General features: G+C 40.1%; 1 protein-coding gene across 1 annotated transcript; it reads right to left on the reverse strand.

Annotated features, from left to right (window-relative positions):
• Positions 1-1,227: 1,227 nt before the first annotated feature.
• Positions 1,228-23,517, reverse strand: LOC140364961 (B-cell receptor CD22-like). Its single transcript, XM_072451334.1, has 9 exons — positions 23,499-23,517; positions 22,138-22,437; positions 21,806-22,066; positions 20,827-21,126; positions 20,150-20,404; positions 8,216-8,221; positions 1,909-2,208; positions 1,577-1,837; positions 1,228-1,319 (listed from the first exon to the last, which is right to left on the reverse strand). The coding sequence occupies exons 1-9, from the start codon at positions 23,515-23,517 to the stop codon at positions 1,228-1,230; spliced, it is 1,794 nt and encodes a 597-aa protein (XP_072307435.1).
• Positions 23,518-24,328: the final 811 nt, after the last annotated feature.

Consider the following 24,328-nt stretch of genomic DNA (forward strand, 5'->3'; position numbering starts at 1 on the left):
ATATAATATAAAACATACATCCCTAAGGAAAAGTCATGAAAGAAACATTCACAGCTTTGCCTGCTCCTTCTGCGTCTGAAGAGGAAACAATAATGAAGGAAGAAGCAATGTAGTTCTCCTTTTCTTTTGTATTTGGTCAATGTTTTTTTAAGGAACTAGTGAAGTTGCTGGGGACAAATTATAACTTCTTCCTCTTCTTTGTCTTTTTTTTATTACAATTAAAACCACTTTTCTCAAACCAAACTTGTGGTCAATTCATAACTTTCTTCATAATGTTAACACCAAACAAACAACATATTAATATCATAGCTATTCATTAAAAATCAGACATTTTTTTTAGAAAAAAATGACTTAAAAGGATACAACAGCAACAAAAAAAGAAAAGAAAAAATACAACTAAATGCAAGTAAACTTTGTACAATATCATCAACGATAATAAAGATTAGCTATTGATCAAAATAACCCTTTTATTCAAGTAGATCTCACATAAAGAGGCATTAAAGCTGGAATACTGGACTTTGTTGTTGTAAATGAGAACATTTTGTGTTTTCCATTATAAAGTGTATCTCGTAAAAGCAGCACTTTGTAACAAAATTAGACCACTGTGCGTTGTCTGAGTCTAATAATAAAGCATTTTATTTATCTTCAACCCGGAAGTAAGAGCTGAAAGCAGCGCTCTGATTGGCTGTGCTTGGGTTGTCCAGCCCAGGTTCACGTCACTGCTTGAAAACAGTTGTTCTAAAGCCGTTTACATTAAAAGTAATGCATGTGGATATTAACAATGGGCCAAAGGGTTTGTGAGACCTTGGGACTAGTTAGACAGATTTGAATACCTACTTTTGTAGTGTCAAAATTAGAAACCCCAGCTTTAACTTGCTGCCATACAACTGGATTATTACTATTAACTCTGATATATATTGATTTGTAATAAAATAAAATACATAGAGAGGAACAAGTACAAAACAGAACAAAATGCATTTTAAGTTTGCTTTACAATCGCAGAGTTTTCATATATCGCTGGCTCTGATCTCTTTGGATAAAACATACAAAATAATTTGAGTTAAAACAGAGAAACTGAACGTGTGTAAATATTGGCTAATGCTTACCTGCTCCTGATTCTTGTGCAATGCTCTGAACCAGCTGAAAGTAAAGTGAGGCCAGTTTATTTTGAAGGAAAAGACACAGAAAAAACAATCATGCGACGTATAAAACGACAATATTTATATCTCACCATTCAATAAAGACCAGGGAGAGGTAGAGCAGGACAATCCCACAGAGCTTCACGATGTTGTATGGGCCAATCCCGGTCACAACAGCTCCTGACAAACAAACAAACAAACAAACAAACAAACAAAGTTTAAGTGGATCAGTTATTATCAGCAACACCTGTTTTTAGCAGTGAGAAATTATGCATGTGAACATTTTACAAAATCTGCTCAAACAATGTATTATGTTACAGCCATTCTTGTATCTTATCTTTTATTTGATACATTTTGGTGCCAAACTGGTCCTGGAACAATTTTCCTTTCATGATATAAATATGAAAATCAGAATAGTGCAGTGTAGGGTAAAATACCTTCTGTTCTGAGCTGGATGACTGCAGATGATTCATTTCCAAGTGTATTTGAGGCCACACAGTAATATTCTCCTTTTTCAGTGAAGTTGAAGCTGTAAGTCTGTCCTTCACTGACATTGACTGGTCCTTGTGAGCTGTGTCTGAACCAGGTGAAGTGATGAACAGGAGGCTTGGCTCTGCTGGAGCAGCTCAGCGTCACTGACTGACCTGATGACAGTGAACCGGACGGACTGACCACAACTGAAGTGTCTTTAGGACCATCTGAGGACACACAGGAACATTAGAGCAACTATCATCAGAACAGACTGGCTCCATCAGCGTGATTCACTCACATGAGACACTGAGAGTAACATCACTGTTGGACATTTTGAACCCTCCACTCACAGGATACGATGCATTACATTTTATGTGCCGTCCATCATGAGAGTCTGTCAGAGTGATGTTCTGTGTGATTTTAGTGGTAAATGTCCCATCTGAGTTGGTCTCTGTGATGTTGTTAGTGCCTTGGTGGAGGTCCCATGTGAGTTCAGGAGGGGCGTGTGGACAGGGAGTGACAGCTGAGCAGGAGATAGTCACCACCTCTGACTCTGTCTCATCACCAAAGACTTGTAAGGACGGACTCCAGGGAGAGTCTGAGAAGAGGAACAACAATTTGGGAACATAACAATCTACTATGATAGAAATAATAAACTAAGAACCTAAGCTTATGCTCGGCAGAGGGCAGTGAATATTATACAGGGTTCAGGGTTATTACAGTTTTTTACAATTGAATAAACACTCAAATCCAAAGTTTAGCCCAATTATCAAAACCTTACACTCAAGGAGCAAAACTCGGCCTCAGATCTGCACCACTGTAACACAATAAGTCAGTTCACACTTTGTGCAAAACAACACACACAGTGATTTACAACACTGAACACAGTTGTATGTATTTAGACACAGAAGTTTATCAAGATGTCACTTCTTTGCAATTCTAAAGCACTGACTGTCAAATGACCACACCCATGTGCCAATCCATTGAACACTGTCATTAGGTGACCAAACACACGATCGCTTAATTATAGACACACCAATCAGGTTTAAGCACTATAAAAATGCAGCAGGTGAGTTCACCAAACTGAACCAAAATGGAAGGAAGAGGAAGAGTGAGGATGAGAAGGAGGAAGAGGAGAAGGAGAAGAAGAGGCCGTGCCAGAGGTCGAGGTGGAGGTAGGGGTAAAGGAAGAGGAAGAGGAAGACTTCAAGCAGGAGGAAGAGGGGGAGGAGTTTGGGAGGGTTTTGTACGGTTTTGTATGTAACGTTCTTTACAACTTTCTTCACTGCATTGGAAGAAAGTTGTAAAGAACGTTACATAGGTGAGACGAAACAGCCTCTACACAAGAGGCTTTATCAGCACAGAAGAAATACTAGTTCAGGACCTCAGAGTGCTGTGCATCTCCATCTTGAAGCCTCTAATCACTCGTTTGAAGACGGTGAGGTGAAGGTTTTAAGCAGGGAGAAAAGATGGTTTGAAAGAGGAGTCAAGGAAGCTATTTTTGTTAAAAAAGAAAGATCTTCTTTAAACAGAAATGGAGGGCTTAGGTTTCATCTTCCTGTTATTTATAATGGGATTCTGAACCCCTGGAAAGGTATTGGACATTTAGATGCTAATCAGGTACTCAGGGTGGTTGAGCCAGGGTCTCACAAAGACAAAGAGGATTCTAATAGCCCATTAAGATTCTGAATAGGCTAGCTCGGTAGATACAAGGGGGAGTTTCTGTTGAAACAAACAACTCTTTCTACTTCAGGAAGGCTCCTCCCAATGGGCGGGTCTTACCACAGAACAGTATTAATATCGGAGTTCTCGACCTAAATTCTGTTATTGACAATGACTCTTGGATGAGAGTCGAAACGTCTATTTTTTCAAACTGAGTCCAGATGACTACAACTGAAGCTTTTTCTACTATGGAACACGCCTGGACGAATGAGGGATTACACCGACGTATCAAAATTGTGTTTATTCAATCGTAAAAAACTGTATTTTGTCTGCCCTTTTCAAGTGAGGTATGTGCTGTGTCGGGAAACAAGTAACAGAAAACAAGAAACAAAAATATGTGTTCAGAATATTAGTTTGTAGCAACTGTTTTGTGAAATAAATTAAGTGTGTGTGTGTGTGTGTGTGTGTGTGTGTGTGTGTGCGTGTGTGTGTGTGTGTGTGTGTGCGTGTGTGTGTGTCTTACCTACCTGTTATTTGAAGAAAATAGGGACAAAAAGTTGTTGCCCTAAAAGCACTGTTGTCCACTCTGAAGTAATATTTTCGAGCATGTGTTTGGCTTAAGTTGTAAAACATTGTGGTGCAGTCTTTGTTTTTCAGGTTCCCAGTGATATTCATGGGATAAGACTTTTTGGAGTCTCCACTGACTGAAAATGCTGAATTTGCATTATATACAGGTTTATCTTCAAACCACATGCCAGTGACAGGGTTTGTAGGGTTTATGTCTGGTGAAACTAAAGATTTAAAGCTACATGGGATAAACAAACAAGAGCCACTCAGAGCCTCCATTGGACTTGGAGTTGTGATGGATAAAGGTCCACAATCCTCAGATTCTGCACCTGTAAAACATACAAATATTTAAAGTAACAACAGTAATAGAAAGTGCTTATAGAGCCAGTTGTTCACATGCATGTTTATTCTGACAAATAATACATATTACAAAGCTACATTATCATGGGCCCAATACACTTTTTGCCTGCATTTAATAATTAAGAACATTAAAAAATAAAAACTCCACTCACCTGAACACAGCAGTAACATTAGTAACATTTGAATGAACATGTTCCCCAATGGCAGAATCTGCGATAACAAAATAACAATAATAGTAAAAAAATAAATCAAAAAAGGCTTAATTGTTAAATACAGCATTAAAATTGACGAACCGTCAGCTCTGAATAATATAATAACATTCAGTTCCTCTAAGAGATTGACTTCTTCATTTCACAAGATAATTGCAGCTGCTTTTGACAGACAGACAAAACCAAGTTAGGTAACAAGATTGTAATTGAACTTTGTGGGCTCGACAAATACTCTCAGGTTTTTATGTATTTAAAGTGGATATTTATATTTGTTAGGTATTAGTTAGTGTTAAACAGGGGGCTGTATCATGGTAACAAATACAACTCATTAAATTACGCTCCACACAAATGCATTTTCTGACACTGATCCAGCAGAACTTAATCTATGCTCCAAAAATAATAAACATGCATAAACTGCATAAACTCTGCATTCAGGGTCAGAGAAATTACTAATTTAAACAATCCCTAAACATACATAACGTTAAGATAAATGTTAGTTACACAACCGCTTTTGAGGCTTTTGTTAAATCCTAAATCAAGTACAAAAAGCCTGAAAATTATATTTGCCTTATCTCAGTAAAAAGATGAATGAGCACACAAAATGAGCGAAACAAGGTGATAATAGTGTATTGTGAATGATCAGCTTTTCAAATACATATCTGATTATTGTTTAGTAAAATCAGTGAATAATCTGTGCAATTATTTAAATTTTTAAATTTAAATTAAATAGGTTTTACCTGTATAGATGAATAAATAAATAAATGATGACATGATGATAAATGATGATAGTGGTAATTGCATACTTTAAAACTTGTTGAACATACAAGTTTCATGTCAAATTAGTATAAATAATGCTCAACTGCCACAACATAATCTCCTCTTATTTGCCTGCATTTCAACACTGTCTGGGTCTTTTAAAGTGTGATAATCCTCCCGTGGAATCATCCAGTCTGTGCATATAATTCTAGGATAAACAGTAGGTTTGTGAAACACTGCAGGCTACTTCTTCACTGACAAATAACTGCATAAATGTGAAACGATTTTTATAATTTAAGTGCATCATCAATAAAACCCTTCTTTATAAAATAGGCTAGTTCAGAGATTTCATTCACAAGTACAGTCATCTGTCTGGGCTTACTTTTATTACGAAATTATCGAATTTAAAAAGAAATTTGATGTAAAAAAAATTGATGTAAAAGAAAAAAATAATTGTAATAAAAACACAAAATAACCTTCATAGACTTTGCTTAAAAATGATGAAAAATATCAAACTTACATAGTGTGCATCTGTGTGTTCCTCTGTTGAAAGTGTAAACTGTGCTCGTAGTGTCGTCTGTTATCTCTGAGGGAAAATGCAAATATTTCTCTGTTATGACCGTGAGCTCTTTTATGATTATCTGTCACCCATTTGCATCACATTACTGTTGTTCCTCTGTCTGTCCAACTGTAGTTCCGTGTTGAGGTCGCAAAAAAGCTCAAATTAAAAAAAACATTGATTGATTGAACTTTTGGAGACTGAAGCTCATTATAATCTGGCCTCCATCTCTAAACATGAGCTCTGTTTTTCTTTTCACCTGTTCTTACTTTACCCACATGCTGCTGTTCCTTTTGTTTTTTGAGCTTCATCAAAATGTTTTCTATTACTTATATGATTATTATGATTTTTACGATTGAATAAACACAATTTTGATTGTTTTGTTTTATTTAGCAAAACCCTACACACAATTAGCACAACCACAAACCCAATTATCAAAACACCTTAGCTCCTTTGCAAAATGAAACACTCTTGTAAAAACTACACACTAACTTATAAAAAAACATATTCTTTTACCATATGAAACACACACGTTGCATATGACTTAACTATGTTTGCACCAGTTACACACTGCTGTGGAAAACCTTCAACACTTTGGGCTAATCCTGCTTCTAAGTGCCTAGAGTCGTATGGGTGAAGTACACGGTGAATTTGCAAAACATGGCACTATAAAAATGCAGCAGGTGAGTTCACCAAACTGAACCAAAATGGAAGGAAGAGGAAGAGGAAGAGTGAGGATGAGAAGGAGAAGAAGAGGCCATGCCAGAGGTCGAGGTAGAGGTCGAGGTAGGGGTAAAGGTAGAGGAAGACTTCAAGTAGGAGGAAGAGGGGGAGGAGTTTGGGAGGGTTCTTTTTTGTACTGGATAAAATGTAATGTTCATGAAAACTGGGAATTTTTTTATTTTTCGCCATGTTGGCTTGAGTATATGGAAAAAAATAAATGACATTGTCAACAGCATTAGTCTTGTGTCCTGTGTGGTGTCTACAGTCATGCATACAAGTGCGTGTAGTGTTCACTGTGTGTGTTGTTTTGCACAAAGTGTGAGCAGACTTTGTGTTTAGAGTTTTCCATCAGTGTGTAACTGGTGCAAACATAGTTAAGTCATATGCAACGTGTGTGTTTCATATGGTAAAAGAATATGTTTTTGATGAGTTAGTGTGTAGTTTTTACAAGAGTGTTTCATTTTGCAAAGGAGCTAAGGTGTTTTGATAATTGGGTTTGTGGTTGTGCTAATTGTGTGTAGGGTTTTGCTAAATAAAACAAAACCATCAAAATTGTGTTTATTCAATCGTAAAAAACTGTAAGCAATCTTGTGTTTGGTCACCTGATGACAGTGTTCAATGGACTGGCACATGGGTGTGGTCATTTGACAGTCAGTGCTTTAGAATTGCAAAGAAGTGACATCTTGATATACTTCTGTGTCTAAATACATACAACTGTGTTCAGTGTTGTAAATCACTGTGTGTATTGTTTTGCACAAAGTGTGAACAGACATTGTGTTTCCAGTTGTGCAAATCCGAGCCATGTTTTGCAAATTCACGGTGCACTTCACCCATACGACTCTGTGCACTTAGAAGCAGGATTAGTCCAAAGTGTTTAAGGTTTTAAACATCAGTGTGTAACTGGTGCAAACATAGTTAAGTCATATGCAACGTGTGTGTTTCATATAGTAAAAAAATTGGGAGTGTCTGCAGAGCCGCGGCGCGCGGCCGAAACTGCCATGTTATTTTTGTGCCGGCCGCGCGCTGCGGCTCCTGAAACTGCGCCGCTATTTGACCGCGTTTTAGCGCCGTTTTAGACCGCGCCGTATTAAGGTTAGGGTTAAGGTTAAGGTTGAGGTTAAGGTTAAGGTTAGAGAGAAGTCCCGCGGTTCCTGAAACCGTGGGCCGCGGCACTGCAGCCACGGCCAAAAAAATTATGGTTTTGATCAATTAGTGTATAGTTTTTACAAGAATGTTTCATTTTGCAAAGGAGCTAAGGTGTTTTGCTAATTGGGTTTGTGGTTGTGCTAATTGTGTGTAGGGTTTTGCTAATTAAGACAAAACAATCGAAATTGTGTTTATTCAATCGTAAAAAACTGTAATATCACAACATTACCTAAAAGCGTTATGGACGATTTTTCGGCAATTTGAGAATTCAGGCGGAAGTGCGTCTGCGCACTCCCCCGTGCGGACTGATACAACACACACGTGCGTTGGTTAGCGCGACGGATCGCATCGCATCTCTCGTCTCCCGTAGATTTCCGTCTTCTTCTGAGTCAGCTCGAACTGTCTTTCTCCGTCTTCATTTTGCCCCGTACACTGAGGGAACTATATTATGATAGATCAATGCGCTTAGACACGCGGAAAGTGCAGCTCTCCTGGGACGAGCCTGACGCGGCTGCAGGTGAGTGATTGGTGCGTTTTATGATTGATACGTGGCAGGACTAATCGGCAGTCCACGCCACGAGGAAATAAGACTCAGATTTGGGCCAAAAAATCGTCCATTCAACCTTTAACTTGTGCATTCAGAAAGTTTAATTTCATAAAACTGTTCACACTACAAGAATTAACCTGTTACCATCCACCTATTTTCGCCCTGTGCACAATGGTTGGACATACCCAAATGGCATTGCTTATTAAAAGAGGATCTTATGTTTCACATGCAAGTGTGATGCATCATTAGAAAGCTTAGGCCTTCTAGATTCTGCAGATGTGCACATGAACACTGTCAGGGCTTCAGAACTTACACTACAGAGGCCCAAACATAAACAAAACATCCTTTTTTAATCTCGCCTGAATATTGTTAATTTGTAATGGTCCTGAGCATGACATACTTTATTGTGTGCATATGCTGTTCACTGTACATGCTTTTTATCTTGTTGACAACAACTGTGTAAAGTTTCAGATCTCTAGGAACAGGCATTTTGGTGCTGTTGACCTTTTTGTATCAAAAAGTATATTCGGAACAAGTGATCCAAATATGTGCCAACTGTGCCAAACTGTTTTATTACAATTTTAGCTCCTCTATGATCATAAAACATACATTTTGATGTTTTGTAGGCCACTAATAGCAATTATAACTGCTAAAAAAAATATATGTGAAAATGTGTAAATATGAGTTTACCCATGAATTTCCCATATAGAGGTTAAAAAAAAATATATATATATATATAATATTTTTATTTTATTTTTGTATTGGTATAATAATACATATATCTAACAAAATGCACGTCCAAAAGGCTAATAAAATCAGAACACGTTATGCGCAAAATCCTGACGAGAAATCTGGCTCTTTACAGCCTTCCCGGAGCCTTACGCACGAGAATACAGAAGATTCTGTGTCAATGAGCCCTTTGTCCCGCCTCTCTTTCTAAAGCTATTTTCATTGGCTAGAATAATCTGTCAATCAATCTGAGCTACGTCATTCGCACGCAGCGCTATTTAGATGTAAACAGACTAATCCATGTGCGTCGCAAGCGGCGCATTTTTTTTTGCGAGGCTGTAGCAAACAAACCCGTGGACAGAAAAATTCGTGGATGGTCTCATTCAGTAGGAAACAGTCTGAAGAAAAGAAGGATACCCAACATTATCTTATAGGTCAAACAGGTCATTTGTTATGGACAGAGAAATGCGCCGAACAAGCGCATTCTCGTTCGGCGAGAAACGAAGAAAAGTTTGTTTACTTGACAATATCTTGAAATCGGATAACTTCAGGAAAAATACAAGTGGATATTGTTTTTCAATGATTCCTTACGGACAGACTGAGTGCAAGGATGTACAGAATTAAAGCCGTTTCGTCCGTCATAAACAGCAAACAGGTAGGACATGCGTTTGTAAAAGTTGAGACTTTCTCACAAACTATTGGCAATTGCTTCTTGGGGCATATTATTCAATGTAAATCAATGACATATTCGTTTTGTTGAGAAAATAAGCTTTAAAATGATGTATGGCTTGCTGGTATTGACCACGGAAATAAAAGTGATGATGTAAGAGAATATTTGAGATATAGAAAATGTTCGCCGGCGGACAGGTGGCTGGTAACAGGTTTTCATTTTTGTTTTTAGTGTCAGTAATTATGAATTATCATTACACCCTGATGTTTTTTCTCACAATAACGGTAACACTAAATGTTAATATTGTGACATCCCTAATTGCATTTATTCAACTACAGGTGTTTTTATTACTTTGCAACATGAGCAGGGGCATGGCAGGCCTAACATCACAAAGTTGCATTCAGTTGTTTGTCAAGCCCAAATTCACGACAGCAGTCGCCTCATAGGCTTGAAAAAAATAAATAGAAAGTTAGAAGTAAAAGACAATCAGATTACCCAAACAGATTATATATTGTACCTACATTGTATAGGCATTTTTGTGAAAGAGTAACCCAAAGCAGCACACAATTAGAAGAGAAATTACACATGATTTCCACTGACGTCTGTAGTCATGAAGTCATTTGAGTTCCTGGTCTTGCCCCTCCTCATGTCCTTCACCTCCCCCTGCTGGACCCCTGCAGTTCACCTACAGAACCAACAGGTCTGTGGACGCCATCAACCTGGCACTCCACTTCATCTTGCAGCATCTGGACACACCGGGAACCTATGCCAGGATCCTGTTTGTGGACTTCAGCTCTGCATTCAACACCATCCTCCCTGCTCTGCTCCAGGACAAGCTCTCCCAGCTCAACGTGCCTGACTCCAGCTGCAGGTGGAGCACTGACTTCCTGATGGATCAGAGGCAGTGCGTGCGGCTGGGGAAGAATGTCTCAGACACTCGGACTATCAGCACAGGAGTTCCACAGGGCTGTGTACTTTCTCCCCTGCTCTTCTCCCTGTACACAAACTGCTGTACCTCCAGCCATGACTCCGTAAAACTGATCAAGTTTGCGGACGACTCCACCCTGTGTTTCAGACGTCTGCTCCAGTAAGGTGAGTTGTGAGTTGAATCACTTTCTATCATTCTCAGCTTCACAGTGTATTTCTCAACAAGATGTATTAGAATATTATACTAATATTTGGTTTATAAAACCAAATTATGGGCCACAATTTTCAAGAGACTGACGTTCCTTTGTATGTGTTTTCCACTGAGACCTGAAGCATCACATTATGTAAATGTTTCTCCACAGAGAGAGGAGAGGAAAAAACTAAAACTTCAACACAACCACAGTATTTAAATATGCATTAAGTTGATCTGCTAGCTATTACCACTACCGACTATCTAAAAATAAATGTGTTTTTTGCTTTATTTGCATATTGTCCCACATATAACCTACAGGTAGAATCAGTTCAGACCAATGTGCAGACGCCTTTAAAATGCAATCTGAGAAATCCATATCATCTACACACAACAGTCACACTCTGCACCTTTCTCCAGAGCCACCTGTTTTTGGGACTGTTAACCTCAAAGTAGAATATAAATGATTAAAATGTAACACATAAACACAAGCCACTGCACAGTGAAGGAATAAAGGCCATGGTCCATGCTGTGGGTTCTATAGCACATTATATTAGTCTACATTATCTATACACATCATACATAACAACATTATTTACCAAACGGACAAAACATTTTCACTTCATCCTTTTCTGGATTAACTCTTCACACATTATTCAAGGACATGCATTGTTTGGTTTGGTGTCTATATGAATAAAATATATGGTATGTACAGCCTTATGTCCAATATTCAGGCTGTTCCACTCATGAAGCCCATAAGAGCTTCTGTTGTTGACTAGATGCGCCCGACATTAACTGAAATAATAATATTTATAATTACAACACAAGATATAAAGATGTCAAACTATATCTTACTCAGTGTTGGAAACAGAAGTGAAGTAAATGCATCAGCAGATCATCAAATTATGGTTTAGGGCGGCCTCGCACTTTAAAAGGAGCTGTGAGCTGCTCCCATGACCCTTATGTGATGTATCCTGTCATAGTCAGTGTAATCCCTCGTTCTTCCAGGAGTGTTCTATTGTAGAAGAAGATTCAGTTTTAATCATCTGGACACTATTTTTTTTTAAACATGCAATGTTACTTCTTCATTACTTTGGCATAGAGGCTTTCAACAGCATCTTTAACCTGCCCTTCTTCTGACTTTGACAGTTGGACCTGGGAATACACAGTGTTTTCTTCTTCTGTGTTTGGGACCTCTTTAGGGCTCATCTTGGAAAAGTCAAGCTCTCCATAATGGATGGTTTCTTCTTCTGTGGCTTTAACCTGAAACACTTGGATCTGGGAGTAAACCGTCTCCTCTTTCGATTCATCGTCTGGATAAATATTAGAAGCAGCTTTGAACGCCGTTTTGGAGAAGTCAATTTCTCCATAATGGATGGTTTCTTCTACTTCTTGTACAAATGTCTCTTGCTGCAACACAACATGTGTTTTATGTTTTTTTCAATTTAAATTTAAGATAAAATGCGTTGAATGATTGAATTTTACCTGTGTGTCTTTTGGACTTTGACATTTGACTTTGAAACACCTGAAAAAGAGAAATGGAAAATGTGCTGTCAAAGGTGTTTTATTTAGTTTATAAGAAAGTACAGGAAACTGAACACTTTAAAGGTGCAAAATGTGACTTTTCTGGTGGGGGTAAGCCACTTTCTTGTCTCCATGGAGATGTTTTTTCTTTGCTGGAATCCACAGTATTGCAGTAAACTTAGTTATCTTGCATATGTAGGATATGCAGATGTCCTACCCCTGTTGCCATGGTGACAGGAATGCGGGCTAGGTGTTATCTACTGCCCGTGTGGAGTTTTACACCCCTCAGAAGGAAGAGGATGTAATAGTGACAACAGAGACGCTCTGAACTTTGAAAATAACTTTTCATCAAATGACTCCTTTTGGATTACAGAGAGTAACGATCTCTCCAAGACAAACGCTAAAACGCTGAAAGACTATGCGGTTTTAGTGGTTTTAATAGACAATCATCAGATTGCAAAAATGTGTCCACCAGATGACTTTACATGTACATATTGTGATATCGTGTTTTACATGTCATTTTAACTGTTTCATAACTTGTTTTGTGGACAATTTTACCTTTTGTGTAACTCTTGTAGCCTAAAGCCAGATCTCGTCTCCTTATCAGCTCTGACCCCAGCGTGCATGCTGATTGGCTGAAGCCACGGCACCAAAACCCCCGCGGGGTAAGACAAAAGGAAAGAGCAGGGAGTTACAGACCAATTCCATCCGAGCTCCAAAGCGAGTTCCATCCGAGTTTCTTTCGAAGCTCGACCCTCCATCCAGGGTCCCACCAGCAAGGTCCATGAGGCCTTGGGAGCAGGCCTCGGGCCTAGTTAGCGTGAGCAATGCTACGCTACGGGACAAAGACTTTTCCAAGAGAAGCTAATGTTCCCTCCCGGAACTAAGAAACCTGTGCCCGTTTTTAAAAACGTGATTGATGCTGCATCACGCAAAATCAAGCAAGGACCTTTTGCAACTTTTTCAAGTCCACAGCCTTTTAAATCAGCCACATCGGTGGAGCAGCACGACGGCCTTTTCATTCGGGAACGCCTCAGAGCCAAGGAGAACGCCTCAGAGCCAAGGAGAACGCCTCAGAGCCAAGGAGAACGCAGATCGCAGAACCGATCCAGTCCTTCTTTGGCCAGACAACGTCAGAGCCAAACTCCAGAGCAGGCCCTTGGACCCCACGCAGGCCCTTGGACCCCACGCAGGCCCTTGGATCCCACGCAGGCCCTTGGACCCCACGCAGGCCCGTCTCCTCAGGATCACAGCTTCTGGTTCCGTTTGTATGAATGCACCTCACAGGCTGGCTGAATTTCATCTGAGAGTTAACTCTTGCATACACCTAGATAGATCTAGAACCATCATGTCTAGTATTTTCCATCTGTTATCGACTCATTTGCATATTCCTGATTCATATTTATCTGTTTAATTCTTTGGTCATTAAATCTTCATAACCCACATTTGGTTAGGTGTTCCTTCATTTCCAGAAAAGGGGTCAATGTCACGGTTACGTTCTCAAACCTTTAGATCAACGAGCAAATTAATTTCTAATTAATTAATTAATCTAGATATCTGATTTTAGAGTTGTTAAATTGCCGATTATCCGGCTGGTGCCCCATTCTTCTCTTAAAAATACGATTCAAACTTACCCACACTTAGGCAGTGTGTCATGTTTGAATTCTTGAGCAATTCTTTAATCAATATCAAACCTGAATGCCCCGCCCCCTTTACAAGTGGGTGGACATTCATAACCTTACAGTACTTGTACTAGTATGTTACCCTACACATGTATTGAAGGGAGTGTCTACAGAGCCGCGGAACTGCCATGTTATTTTGTGCCCCGGCTCTTGAAACTGCTGGGCTATTTGACCGCGCCGGGGTTAGGGTTAGCCATGAGGCCATTTGACCGCGCCGCGGCTCTGCAGCAACGGCCTTAATTAAAATACAATGTCTTTGTATTACACAAAATAACGTCACAAAATACATTGTTTATAGTGAGCCTCTCCACAGATATGACCTGTAGCTTGGCCTGGTGGCGTCACTTGCTTGACTTTATGAAGATACACTAGTTTAATGCCATACTGTGAAACATTCCAAGCACAGCAAAAGCAGTAGAATTCCCTCCATCCAGAAACAGTTTTGGTTCTAGAATAAACCACCAAAAGAAAAAGCAGACTTCCACAGGAGTTAGAAAATGACATATACAACTAAAGTTATTTATAGTATGGTATGTAACCTGCTTCCGAAGAGTGCACACGCTTTTTTGCTCGCTCCGCTTGCTATCGCTGCTTTCCTTATTTATTTTGCTTTTTAATCAGTTTTTGTCTTCCAAACATTTTTGCTTTAGACTTTTTCAAGTAAACCAAGGATTTTAAGAACATTTTTCCAGTTTTAACGACATATCTGACGCCAGCGACATGTCCGGGAGAAGAAGGGAGAAAGACTGTGAACGCTGTCGGAAATATCAACAAGAAATTAATGAGCTGAAAACACGGATATTTGTTTTGGAATCTGAAAAAGTTCTTCACGATACCATTCCTGTGTCAACCGACGGTAAGAAGAGCACACTTTTTACAAGAAAAACTGCTACTTTCAACCTAAACCGCAGTGACTCTGTGTCGTTTCCAAAACTGTCTGAAAACCAGAAAGACCAGGCTGTTTCTTGGAACAAACTTGGAGCAAAGCCTAAACGATACAAAGATAACGTGAAGTCACCTAAAATACAGCTCACCAACAGATTTTTACCACTTTCAGAGATGGAATTAAATGAAAAAAGGAAAGATGACGTGGCCAAAATACAGCGAGGAGGATCTGTGCCAGGAGCCAAGGTCAAGATTGTTTTAGTTGGGGACGGCGCGATAAGTCACGTGACGCATGAAAAGATAAACACACATTCTTTTCCAAGCGCCACTGTTTCTGAGATAACGTCACTCCTTCCAAATATTATGGCTAAGCATGGAGGAGCTAAACAGCTGATTGTGCACGTGGGTGCAGTGGACATGCGGCGGGAACAGACTGAAGTTTTGAAAAAAGACTTCTTGAAGTTATTCGACGTGCTTGATAAAATGGAAATCAAAACATTCATAAGTGGACCTCTTCCAAACATCGACAGGAGGATAAACAAGTTTAGCCGGCTTCTTCAGCTGAACACATGGCTGTCCAAAGAGTGTTCCCCGAGAGGACTACACTACATTGAGAACTTCTATCTATTCTGAAAACGAGAGGACCTGTTTAAGAGAAATGGCCCCCACCTATGCAGAGGTGGAGTGAGGGTGCTGACAGAGAACCTGCTCCACGCTCTGAGGCATTGGACTGGGCCTGGACAGGGTCCTGAGCAGATAGTTAGAGAAGAGAGGAATGAGAGAAGAATTCCTGCTCCCTCAGCCAGAGACCGAGCCAATGTTTCAACATCAAAAGCACCACAACCTCAGCCTCCACCAAAGGATTCATCAGCAGCTGCTCCACCACCACCAGCAAAGGATTCAGCTCCAGCTGCTCCACATTCACCTCCACCGCCTCCAGCAAAGGAACAATCTTCAAAGGCCTTGGACCCATCTGTGACAAGCCCAACAACATCCCTGTCATCGCCCCTGCCTTCACACCAGCCCTGGGTTCCCCCTGCAACATCTACTCCCACTAAAGATTCATCATTCTCCTTCTCATCTCCACTCTCACCCATGGGCCTTCCCAGCCATTTTGAAAGTCTGATCAAATCAGGCATTAAGATGGCTCCACTCACGCACAATATAGCAAGGGCTATGCCGACTACACCAACAAAAGCCCCACCACCCATCCCCCCTCGCCTCTCACCTGGTCCCAAACTCTCCTTGGCTACAAAAGCCCCACCACCCATCCAACCTCGCCTTTTACCTGGTATCTCCCATAGCTAGGATGCACTGGGTCTCAGCGTTGCAGGGACTTATTGTCACATTAAAAATCAAATCAACCCGGGGCCCTATGTAAAAAGAGCCCCCCCTAGTGCTATTTCTGTAGTCACATCATCACACAGATGGAAAAACAAAATGCGAGTCAGGCCCAATCTGAGAAATGTGATTCATATTCCCTGTGAAAAGATAAAGCCCAGTCCCACTGAAACTAGTCTGAAACTTGCTGTGCTAAATGTCAGATCCTTATGTAACAAATCTCTCTTAATTAATAATTTTATTTCTTCTTATAATCTTGATTTTATGTTTTTAACTGAAACATGGCTTGACAAAAACACAGGAAATGTAGTTCTGATAGAATCTGCTCCACCCAACTTTAAGTTTGAATCTGAAACACGAGAAAACAAAAAAGGGGGTGGAGTCTGTGCTGTCTTTAGAGATGAAATAATTACCCGCAGGTTGTCTTTTGGGATGTTTTCATCATTTGAGTATGTATCCTTTAAAATGGAGCTAAAACGGTCTCGATCTATTCTCTTCATTGTTTTATACAAGCCTCCCCAGCACTGCCAAAGTTTTATTGATGATTTTACTGAGATGCTTTCAGTCATATGCACAGACTTTGATGGTTTGGTCATTACAGGTGATTTCAACGTGCATGTTGATAATATTTGTGACAGAAACGCTAAAGAGCTTGATGCTGTCCTTGAAACCTTCAGTCTTACTCAGCATGTGAGAGGCCCCACCCACAGCAAAGGACACACTCTAGATCTCATAATTACAAAGGGGGTAAATATTTCAAATGTTAATGTGATCGATGTTGCTCTGTCTGATCATTTCTGTGTCTTCTTTGACCTGTCTGTTTCTCCCCAACCTCCGGTTGGTCCTGCAGTTGTTCAGAGGAGACACATAAGTGATGGCACAGGTGCACTGTTTATGGAAATGATAAACTTTGAAAATGTCTCATGTTCTAATGTAAATGATTTGTTGAACTCTGTTACATCTAGTGTTTTGAATGTTCTGGACACCATCGCCCCTATAAAGGCTAAAATGGTTAAAAATAAGCAGAAGGCGCCGTGGAGAAATGATGATTCGGTCAGGACACAAAAAAGGGAGTGCCGCAGGGCCGAACGGAAATGGCGCAAAGTCAAAGCTCCAGGTTCAAAAAGAGATTTACAAAGAAAAGCTGAACATGTACAACCTAATCTTATGTAGAACTAGGGAAAGATATTTTTCTGAAATAATTGGAAGCTGCAGTAACAACTCGCGTGTCCTGTTTGCCACAGTAAACAGATTAACAAACCCTCCAGCTCAGCTGCCGTTAGAACTCATTTCCACATCCAAGTGTAATGAGTTTGCATTATTCTTTAATGACAAAGTTCAGGGCATTAAAAATGCTATAAATCCCACAATGCAAAAAAATACCCTAAAACCACCAAGACACTTAGAGCTAACTCACTTTGCACCAGTAACTGACAAAACTGTCCATGAGATCATCACCAGTCTGAGTTCATCTACATGCTGCCTTGATGTGTTACCCACCAGATTTCTAAAGTCTGTGCTGAACAGTTTGTTAGCACCATTCACTCACATAGTTAACATGTCGCTTCAATCTGGAACATTCCCAATGTCTTTGAAAACTGCGGTCATAAAGCCTCTCCTAAAGAAGAGCAGTCTTGATGCCGCAGTACTGAGTCATTACCGGCCCATCTCTAATCTGCCATTTTTGGGCAAAGTCAAATCAAATCAAATCAATTTATTTTTGTAAGGCCCAAAATCACAACAACAGTTGCCTCTGAGGGCCACAGGGAGAAATGAATCAACAATGTCTGTGGTGGCGATGAAGTCAGACAATGTCTGTGGTGGCGAGGGACGATGTCCCAGGGTCCTCTGTCCTTAGACTCTCCTTCTCGGCCAGGAAAAACTACAAAAAAACCTCTGGGAAAAAAGCGTAGAAACCTGGAGGAGTTCCAGTGAAGGAGAGATCCGACTCTCACAGACGGACAGACGGACACAAGGAGACTGGAGCTGGACCCACTCTTCAGGCAGAAGAGGGACCGTCTGAGTCGAGCTGGACCCACTCTTCAGGCAGAAGAGGGACCGTCTGAGTCGAGCTGGACCCACTCTTCAGGCAGAAGAGGGTCCTTGAAAAGGTTGTTTACCAACAGCTCACAGATTTCCTCTTAATTAACAACTCATTTGATGTTTTTCAGTCAGGTTTTAGACCTCATCACAGCACTGAGACTGCTCTTGTCAAGGTGACAAATGACATCCGCCTGAACACTGACATGGGCAAAGCCTCAGTCTTAATTCTGTTAGATCTGAGTGCTGCTTTTGACACTGTCGATCATGGGATCCTCTTACAGAGACTAGAGGACTGGGTGGGCATCACTGGCACTGCCCTAAATTGGTTAAGGTCCTATCTGGAAGACAGGAAGTACTTTGTTGAAATTGGTAGCTGTGTCTCAGACCACATGACCCTGACCTGTGGAGTGCCCCAAGGGTCAGTCCTGGGTCCCCTTCTGTTCAACCTCTACATGCTGCCGTTAGGTCAGTTGATACGCAGTGAAAATGTGTCCTATCACAATTATGCAGACGACACTCAGATCTATGTTTCACTATCGGCAGGTGAATATGGACCAGTGGATTCACTCTGTCACTGCATCCAACAGATCAGTTTGTGGATGCAAAACAACTTTCTCCAGCTGAACTCAGACAAGACTGAAATAATCGTTTTTGGCCCACAGAAACAAAGAGAAAGTGTTAGCGGTCACCTCCAGAGTCTCGCTCTAAAACCTACAAACCAAATTAGAAATCTGGGGGTAATAATGGACTCAGACTTGAACTTTAATAGCCATGTCAAATCAATAACATCAGCAGCTTTTTACCATCTAAAAAACATTGCCAAAATCAAAAAAATAGTGTCAAAACCAGATTTAGAGAGACTTATCCATGCGTTTGTCTCCAGTAGATTAGACTACTGTAACGGCCTGCTCACTGGCCTCTCCAAACGAGTTGTAAAACAGCTGCAGTACATCCAGAACGCTGCTGCTCGGGTCCTGACTAGAACCAGGAAGTATGATCACATTAGTCCTGTTCTCAGGTCTCTGCACTGGCTCCTGTGGCTCAGAGAAGATACTTTAAAGCAGCTCTGCTTGTGTACAAGTCTCTCCATGGCCTAGCACCAAAGTACATCTCTGACATGTTAGTGCCATATGAACCATCTCGGACTCTGAGGACCTCAGGGACCGGCCTCCTGCTGGTGCCCAGAGTCAGGACAAAACATGGGGAATCTGCGTTTCAGTTTTATGCAGCTAAAATCTGGAACAGTCTTCCTGAAGATGTGAGACAGGCTTGTACTCTGACAATGTTCAAATCTAAGCTAAAAACAGTTTTGTTTAGCTGCGCATATGACTGAAGGGATTTTTTCTTTGCACTCTTCTCTTTTGTTTGTGATTTTATTAGTTTAGAAAATCAGTTGGATTGATCATTTTTAATTTAGTTAATTTTATTGTATTTCTGTTTCTGTAATTTCTTTGTGATTTGAATGCATTTTTCCTGCTGTGAAGCACTTTGAATTGCCTTGTGTATGAAATGTGCTCTACAAATAAACTTGCCTTGCCTTGCCTATAGAGAGTGAGATTACTCACCAGACAAATAGACCCAGGCTAATGACCACCAGAACTCCAATAACTGCTCCAAGAATGACATCCTTGTAAGGACGGACTCCCAGGTTTGATTCTTCTAAGAACATGAACTGGATTAGAAATGCAGATACTTGAAGGACCTGGTGTTTGATCAGGCTCCTGTTCCTGCTGAATTTAAATCTTACAAAGTAAAACTGGTTATTTTAATAGGACAGTGTCAAGTTCAGGATAAAAAGACCACAAAATGTATTCATGGAGATAGTCGACTTATGGGTCGACTTGCACTTGCACTAAAGCACTTCAAGTCTTATAGAGCTTTTTTTTAATACCAAGCAGTGTTTTGGGGCAACAGTTTTACTTTCATTTAAAATAAAGGTTAAGTTTGATAAATATTAAATTGGTCAGTTTAAAACCGTTTCCTAGAGAACAATACACCAGGGCGACTCACCTGTTAAACTGTTAAGTGTAATGACTGCAGATGATTCATTTCCAAGTGTATTTGAGGCCACACAGTAATATTCTCCTTTTTCAGTGAAGTTGAAGCTGTAAGTCTGTCCTTCACTGACATTGACTGGTCCTTGTGAGCTGTGTCTGAACCAGGTGAAGTGATGAACAGGAGGCTTGGCTCTGCTGGAGCAGCTCAGCGTCACTGACTGACCTGATGACAGTGAACCGGACGGACTGACCACAACTGAAGTGTCTTTAGGACCATCTGAGGACACACAGGGGGGACACACATTCATTTGACTAATACGATTTACCTGTGCGAGTGATGCCAAGAGACAGCATATCATGGAAGTTAACAACGTAATTATACATTTAAATAAAAAACCTAGCTCTTCTTTAAATGAGCATAATAAGTTGCAAAAGTGTCATATAAGTGTCCTCCACTGTCCTGCTGGATTCTCTTTTGTTTCTTGCACTAATTCATGATCCTCTTTTATAATTGCACAGGGCAGTAATCTTAGAGGTTAAGTGACATCAATCTCACAGTGCGGCTGTAGAAATATTGACTGCATATGTGCTGCGATCAAACCCAAGGCCATTTTGCGGTGCCTCTTCAATTTTAAATTCAAACATCTAGAGTCCAGTTGGTCTTAAAACTTCAATAGCGACACAGAATGGCTGACTTACATGTAACATTGAGAGTGGTGGTACTTTCTGTTGTTTTGACTCCTCCAGTTACAGGAAAAGCAGCAGAGCATTTTATGATCCTTCCATCATCAGAGTCTGTCAGAGTGATGTTCTGTGTGATTTTAGTGGTAAATGTCCCATCTGAGTTGGTCTCTGTGATGTTGTTAGTGCCTTGGTGGAGGTCCCATGTGAGTTCAGGAGGGGCGTGTGGACAGGGAGTGACAGCTGAGCAGGAGATAGTCACCACCTCTGACTCTGTCTGATCACCAAAGACTTGTAAGGACGGACTCCCAGGAGCATCTGAGAAGCAAAAAACAACAATGACTCTGACTGATTATAACCTGGACAGACTCAGATGGAGAAATAGGTGTGATAAATTAACTGATTTATTTATTCAGCTTTTGCACTTAGGTCCCAGCAAGAAACATTGAGCATTCGTTAAATTTGTTTAGCAGTGAAGGAGTCTATCCCCCTGAAGCCCAGGCACTGGTGGTGAAGGCAGAGACGAGCTGAAGATGAGAAGAAGGAGATGAGAAGAAGGAGACGAAGAGAAGGAGATGAGAAGAAGGAGATGAGAAGAAGGAGACGAGAAGAAGGAGACGAGAAGAAGGAGAAAGGGGAGGATGATAGGCTTTGCTGAGTGATGATTGGCCGAGCCACTCAGGGAATGGCCTGTGACTGAGATGAATCAGAGCTTAGCTGATTGACAGGAGCAGGACACAGTTTATGTTTATGCTATCCAAGCTCAGATACATGGAGGTATTTGTGTATATTTTCTGAACAGTAGCCTGTACTGTGGAAATATGTGAGTTTTTTGTTCAGGAGCCACAGGAAAGTCAATTACAGAAAGATGGAACATGAAGCAAACTGATAGATTCTCGCTGCGTGGTAAAATCTCACAAAAAGTCAATTTAGTCCAGAGTTGTGCCCATTAAATTGAAAGGTTATGTGATAAACACCTCTGATACAGAAAACCTACCAGTTATTTGCAATTGAATGTCTGGAGAGGACCCATTGCCGTGTTTATTTGAGGCCACACAGTAATATTCTCCTCCTTCACAGATGTTGAAGCTGTAAGTCTGTCCTTCACTGACATTGACTGGTCCTTGTGAGCTGTGTCTGAACCAGGTGAAGTGATGAACAGGAGGCTTGGCTCTGCTGGAGCAGTTCAGCGTCACTGACTGACCTGATGACAGTGAACCGGACGGACTGACCACAACTGAAGTGTCTTTAGGACCATCTGAGGACACACAGGAACATTAGAGCAACTATCATCAGAACAGACTGGCTCCATCAGCGTGATTCACTCACATGAGACACTGAGAGTAACATCACTGTTGGACATTTTGAACCCTCCACTCACAGGATACGATGCATTACATTTTATGTGCCGTCCATCATGAGAGTCTGTCAGAGTGATGTTCTGTGTGATTTTAGTGGTAAATGTCCCATCTGAGTTGGTCTCTGTGATGTTGTTAGTGCCTTGGTGGAGGTCCCATGTGAGTTCAGGAGGGGCGTGTGGACAGGGAGTGACAGCTGAGCAGGAGATAGTCACCACCTCTGACTCTGTCTCATCACCAAAGACTTGTAAGGACGGACTCCAGGGAGAGTCTGAGAAGAGGAACAACAATTTGTGAACATAACATAGATAGAAAGATAGAAATAATAAACAAGCTTATGCTCTTATGCTATACAGTGCACTAGTGAAAATGTCATCCAAGCATTCAAACCAAGCATGGGAATTTAGGGTTATTATACTAGTAGTAGTACGGGAAATGTTCTGTTGTACTGCATGAAATGAGAAAGTGAAACAAACTATTGTCAATGTCAATGTATAAACAAATTTACACTGTAGCTGAATTATTGCAAATCCTAGACCCAAATAATGCATAGGTATGTCACATGCAGTTTAAGAATAAAAAGTATGAATGTGCATTCAAATTCAAACAATATTCAGTTGGCCATGTCTCAAGTGAGGTATGTGCTGTGTCGGGAAGTATACATGAAACAAGTGTATGCGTGCGTGCGTGTGCGTGTGTGTGTGTGTAAATAAATATATATATATTTATTTATCTTCATCATTATCTTTTGAATAAATAGAAAAGTGTCTTACCCACCTGTTATTTGAAGAAAATAGGGACAAAAAGTTGTTGCCCTAAAAGCACTGTTGTCCACTCTGAAGTAATATTTTCGAGCATGTCTTTGGTTTAAGTTGTAAAACATTGTGGTGCAGTCTTTGTTTTTCAGGTTCCCAGTGATATTCATGGGATAAGACTTTTTGGAGTCTCCACTGACTGAAAATGCTGAATTTGCTTTAAATCCAGGTTTATCTTTAAACCACATGCCAGTGACAGGGTTTGTAGGGTTTATGTCTAGTGAAACTAAAGATTTAAAGCTACATGGGATAAACAAACAAGAGCCACTCAGAGCCTCCATTGGACTTGGAGTTGTGATGGATAAAACAGGTCCACAATCCTCAGATTCTGCACCTGTAAAACATACAAATATTTAAAGTAACAACAGTAATAGAAAGTGCTTATAGAGCCAGTTGTTCACATGCATGTTTATTCTTACAAATAATAAATATTACAAAGCTACATTATCATGGGCCCAATACACTTTTTGCCTGCATTTAATGATTAAGAACATTAAAAAATAAAAACTCCACTCACCTGAACACAGCAGTAACATTAGTAACATTTGAATGAACATGTTCCCAAATGGCAGAATCTGCAATAACAAAATAATAATAATAGTAATTGTTAAATACAGCATTATATTTGGCTTAAGTATTGACGAACCTTCAGCTCTGAATAAGTTTGAGAGGAATAACAGTCAGTTCCTCTAAGAGATTGGCCCCAACTTCTTCATTTCACAAGATAATTGCAGCTGCTTTTGACAGACAGACAAAACCACAGATGAAAAGATAAAGTTAGGTAACAAGATTGTAATTTAACTCTGTGAGCTCAACATATACGCTCAGGTTATTATGTATTTAAAGTGGATATTTATATTTGTTAGGTATTAGTTAGTGTTAAACAGGGGGCTGTATCATGGTAACAAATACAACTCATTAAATTACGTTCCACATAAATGCATTTTCTGACACTGATCCAGCAGGTGGACAAAAGGCTATTTAGTATTATATATTTTTTTTAACGAATCTATGAAAAATAGAATTCTATAAGGAACATGCAAATATGGAGAAGGAGCAGCACGAAACATTTAACTAAAGCTGAAGAAAAAACACATTAACTGTATTTCACGCGACCATTTGTGGAAAACGACAAACTAGAGCGATTAACTTAATGAACTCAACAATTTGACAAACTGTTCTTCTGTTTCTCATTTCACTGAATGCCAAATGTATCACAAGTCAAGTCTGTCACTTTCTAGAGCTTGCAGTATCTGTATCTTTGGCTCCGTCTTCAGCCAATTATAACTATTTTTATACTTTATTTTATAATTTTATAATTTTTTCTCCATCAAATTTCTATGCTAA

Source organism: Eucyclogobius newberryi, unplaced genomic scaffold (genome assembly GCF_026437365.1).
Source record: "Eucyclogobius newberryi isolate DKJ021-1_F unplaced genomic scaffold, fEucNew1.0.hap1 SCAF_18, whole genome shotgun sequence".
Taxonomy (NCBI): domain Eukaryota; kingdom Metazoa; phylum Chordata; class Actinopteri; order Gobiiformes; family Gobiidae; genus Eucyclogobius; species Eucyclogobius newberryi.